The 4,513-nt window shown below is 49.4% G+C and overlaps 3 protein-coding genes across 3 annotated transcripts; 1 reads left to right on the top strand and 2 right to left on the bottom strand.

Moving 5' to 3' along the window:
• The first annotated feature begins 398 nt into the window (after nt 1-398).
• Nucleotides 399-3,595, top strand: LOC144494193 (late histone H2B.2.1-like). The gene has a single exon (XM_078213796.1). The coding sequence runs from the start codon at nt 399-401 to the stop codon at nt 777-779; it is 381 nt and encodes a 126-aa protein (XP_078069922.1). The 3' UTR covers nt 780-3,595.
• Nucleotides 2,700-3,152, bottom strand: LOC144494192 (histone H3). Its single transcript, XM_078213795.1, has one exon. The coding sequence runs from the start codon at nt 3,124-3,126 to the stop codon at nt 2,716-2,718; it is 411 nt and encodes a 136-aa protein (XP_078069921.1). The 5' UTR covers nt 3,127-3,152; the 3' UTR covers nt 2,700-2,715.
• Nucleotides 3,596-4,201: 606 nt separating the features above from the next.
• LOC144494039 (histone H4) lies at nt 4,202-4,513 on the bottom strand. The gene has a single exon (XM_078213614.1). The coding sequence runs from the start codon at nt 4,511-4,513 to the stop codon at nt 4,202-4,204; it is 312 nt and encodes a 103-aa protein (XP_078069740.1).

Here is a 4,513-nt window from a genome sequence, read left to right as displayed (position 1 = left end):
TATTATGGAGGCTGGTTCAAAGAAAGAGTTCACATTTGGAATAAGCTGTTCTGTGAAGAGAAAGATTGTGCAATGTTCCTAAGGGAAGGCAGGAGAACGGGGACTGGGTGAGTTGCAAATCCGGAGACAGTATAGACAGGATGAGTCGAATAGCCCACTGCACTGCCAAACCTCTGTCATTCTGACATTGTGGCTGTGACGAGCAGTGAATCTGATTGGCTATCGAAAGTAACCAATCAGTGACAGATAGAACATTGCGATTTGACATCATTGTGAATCAGCCAATGGGGAAAGTTGTCCTCCCCAATCCTTCATTTGCATTGGGCCTTGTCTGAGTCGATAAATACTGAGTTCTGGGGCCCGCTCCAGTTATTGCTTTTCTGAAATTGAAGGCGAGAATGGGTGAGGATAAGAAGCAACAGCAAATTTCCAAGAAGGGCGGCAAGAAAGCCCTGAAGAAACCGACAACCAAGAGTGGCAAGAAGAAGAGGAGGTCCAGGAGGGAGAGTTACGGCATCTACATCTACAAAGTGATGAAGCAGGTTCACCCCGATACCGGCATCTCCTCCAAGGCCATGAGCATCATGAACTCGTTCGTTAACGACATCTTCGAGCGCATCGCGGGTGAAGCTTCCCGCCTGGCCCATTACAACAAGCGCAGCACCATCAGCTCCCGGGAGATCCAGACCGCCGTGCGCCTGCTGCTGCCCGGGGAACTGGCCAAGCACGCCGTGTCGGAGGGGACAAAGGCGGTGACCAAATACACCAGCTCCAAGTAAAACTGCACAATGCACTGAATAAAACACAACGGCTCTTTTAAGAGCCACCCACAACTTCTGTGAAGTAGCTAAGCCCACTTTTAGTAATTGATTTTTTTATCGTCAATAAGAATGCACTTTGAACTTGATTTTCTAATGAGTTTGAGTATTGAGTGATGCAGAATGAGTCCCGTGGATCTTCGTGTTTTGTTCGTAAAGTCGCTACATTTAGTGGCTGCTCGGTGACCCTGGCTGCGCTCTGATATCCGCCCTTGTCGCTGGGTTTGCACAGAGAGCGAATAAATCGGAAATGCGTCCGTTTCTTTGAGTTAAAGAATGTTCTCAATTGTCGATCAGTTTGCTAAACATCAACCTTACTGGTGTCGAAACTTCAGTCTCCATATTGGCAAGCTGGCACCAAAAGTGAAAACTCCGCTTTTGACACTGAATTTGTAGCCTATTACAAAATGGATACATTAGACTATTTGCAGGGGGCGGTGAATGAGACATTCTGGCTCCTGGTCAGGCTGGTTTAAACAATTGCCAGATTCATCTTGATCATACTCGGGATTGTAAAAATTAATTTGGAATTTGTGACTAAATTTAGACCATTAGAAAGAGGTAGGACGACATTGTAAATCTTGTTCATTCAATAGTTTAACTTCGGACTAATTTCCATTTGTAACTTGTTCCTTAACTTACAAATACATCGACGGTTTACTTTAAAAGTTTAGATTCCGCAAGGTTGCCGCCTTTATTTTGGATGTGAATTTTATTTTGGAATAACTACTGCAGTTCCCGGTAGGCCGTGTTCACAGGCTCCTGAAAAAGGACAACTATGCGGAGAGTGTGGGTGCCGGAGCCCCGGTCTACCTGGCCGCTGTACTCGAGTATCTGACGGCTGAAATCCTGGAGCTGGCCGGCAACGCGGCCCGGGACAAGAGCCGCATCATCCCCAGACACCTCCAGCTGGCCGTGCGCAACGACGAGGATACAACATGCTGCTGGGAGGGGTGATCATTGCTCAGGGCGGGGTGCTGCCTAATATCCAAGATGTGTAGAGGAAAAGCGGGGTAAATACGTGGAATTATGGAGCAGATGTTAGATCAGGGATTCCTCCCTGCAGTGCAGGAGGCCATTCTGCTCATCGATGCCCGATCCCCATTACCCCATGTATGAACCCTGCCAATTCCTCGGACAAGGGGCAATTTCGAATGGGCAATCTTCCTAATTCGCATATCTTTTGTCGTTGCGGACTCGAATAGCCGAATGGCTTTAACCTGCACGGCAACCTCCAAACGAAGGACAGTCAAATAAGCCAGCAAAGCTAATTGCTGGAAAATGGGTTTAGAATGTATAGGTGCTGGGTGGCCCGCACAGACACAATATCCGAAGGGAATCTTTCATTATTACGTGAACTCCGTAACTGGAGTGGAAGAGGGAGGCAGTGGCGGAGCGCAAGAGAGACCTATGATAATACTCCGGAGAACACAAAGGTTCGAATCCCACCATGCAGATGATGGAATGGGTTAGGACAACAAAATCTGCCTTTTGGAAACTGCCATGCATACCCATATGAATTTCAAACCCATATGCAATCTGGGACAACAGAAGCGCAGAGAAACCGACAGCCCATGAATGAAACCATATTACAGCAGAAACAGAGGCTCTTCCCCTGCATGCGACTTGGAAATCTGGAATAATTTCTTCCAGATCGCTGGACGGGCGGCTGAACGAGGCCCATATCCCCCCATTTGTTGTATTCGCAATATAAAAATGGCTTACTCTTGATTCAACAGCTGCAAAATCGGATTGGGAGTTAGTAAATACCAGGTACCCTGGAACCGAAGACGCACAACACGCCGATTACTGCTCCTTTTGATGGATTTGGTGGCTCTGAAAAGAGCCTTTTGGGTTTATTTTTGGATTTGAAAGGCCAATAGTGGGTCCGGGCAGTTTAGGCGCGCTCCCCGCGGATGCGGCGGGCCAGTTGGATGTCTTTGGGCATGATGGTGACTCGCTTGGCGTGGATGGCGCACAGGTTGGTGTCCTCAAAGAGCCCCACCAGGTAAGCCTCGCTGGCCTCCTGCAGCGCCATGACGGCCGAGCTCTGGAAGCGCAGGTCGGTCTTGAAGTCCTGAGCGATCTCCCGCACCAGGCGCTGGAAGGGCAGCTTGCGGATCAGCAGCTCGGTGGATTTCTGGTAGCGGCGGATCTCCCGCAGAGCCACAGTGCCGGGCCGGTAGCGGTGAGGCTTCTTCACTCCGCCCGTGGCTGGAGCGCTCTTGCGGGCAGCTTTGGTAGCCAGCTGCTTGCGGGGAGCTTTCCCTCCGGTGGACTTGCGCGCTGTCTGCTTGGTTCTGGCCATCTCCTCAAACGCAGCAACTCGGAATGTCAGAGCGGCTTCCAGCCTCCCTTTTTCAACTGGCTGAAGCACCGCCCAGCGCCACTGATTGGCTCCCGCCACAGCCCTATCCAATCACCCTCATAGCAACCACAGGCTGCCAGCTCTGATTGGCTGAGCTCGGATGGCGCCTGATTTTCAAAATTCACCGCCAAAAATACCGCCAATTTCACTGCAAACTTTTCCTCACAGCCTTCGCACCAGGAACACATTCAGATTCATTCCGTGATAGAGCCAGAACAGGCTGGGAGCAAACTCCCAGTGATAGGCGCAAAACAGTGTCACACACACCACCATGAAGGATGGCCTCTTTCTGCACTGCAGGGATTCTGTGGATTGAAGGAATGATTAAAAAACAGCTTTAGACGGTCGAAGGGAGTGAAATCCCTGCAAACCGATTGAAGGAATGGAATAAAAAGATACAACTGCTTAAAATATCCACAAATGTTCATGGTAATAAATGATTAACAGGAAATTGCAGGAAGTTTTGCAATCTTACACATTCTGTTCACTATTTTGCTATCTCAAAGCCAGTCTTTCCATCCTCACACAAATGTTGAAATGGACAGCAATAATTGTGACATTGTTGTTTAATGGGACACAGTAAGGAGTCGAACAACATCAGGTTAAAGTCCAAATTTTATTTGGTAGCAAACGCCACTAGCTTTTGGAGCGGTGTTGCATTTCCACATAATGGGACACACACAGGGTGAATGCGTAATCTACCCTTTCATAAGTTGAAATATAATTGGAAAAAGGGATGCTGCCAAACATTTAAATACTGGCTCCTGCTCGAAGGTCAGAGTTCTAAACGTGAGCGGCTCTGAAACAGGCAGCAATAATGTCCAGCTTGTTGTGTAACAGGATTGTCACAGGGATAATGCAGAATGGTCCGATCCCTAAAGAGATGATAAAGTTGCATGAAATTCGAGATGTAGAAAGAGCCCGCTGCTGTACTGAGGTCAGTGCTCTCAATGTGAGGATGTGGGCGGCCCTGAAAAGGGCCTTTGGGTTTTGTGTGAGAATTGAGCGGACTTGTTCAACCGCCAAATCCATAGAGAGTGCGGCCCTGGCGTTTCAGAGCGTACACCACATCCATGGCGGTGACCGTCTTGCGCTTGGCGTGCTCGGTGTAGGTGACCGCATCCCTGATCACATTCTCCAGGAAAACCTTCAGCACCCCGCGGGTCTCCTCGTAGATCAAGCCCGAGATCCGCTTGACCCCGCCACGGCGAGCCAGGCGGCGGATGGCTGGCTTGGTGATGCCCTGGATGTTATCACGAAGCACTTTGCGGTGTCGCTTTGCTCCGCCTTTCCCCAGTCCTTTGCCTCCTTTTCCTCTGCCAGACAT

Source organism: Mustelus asterias, chromosome 5 (assembly GCF_964213995.1).
Source record: "Mustelus asterias chromosome 5, sMusAst1.hap1.1, whole genome shotgun sequence".
NCBI classification, from domain to species: Eukaryota; Metazoa; Chordata; class Chondrichthyes; order Carcharhiniformes; family Triakidae; genus Mustelus; species Mustelus asterias.
Note: the sequence above shows the minus strand (reverse complement) of the source record. Positions and strands in the feature narration are given on the sequence as shown.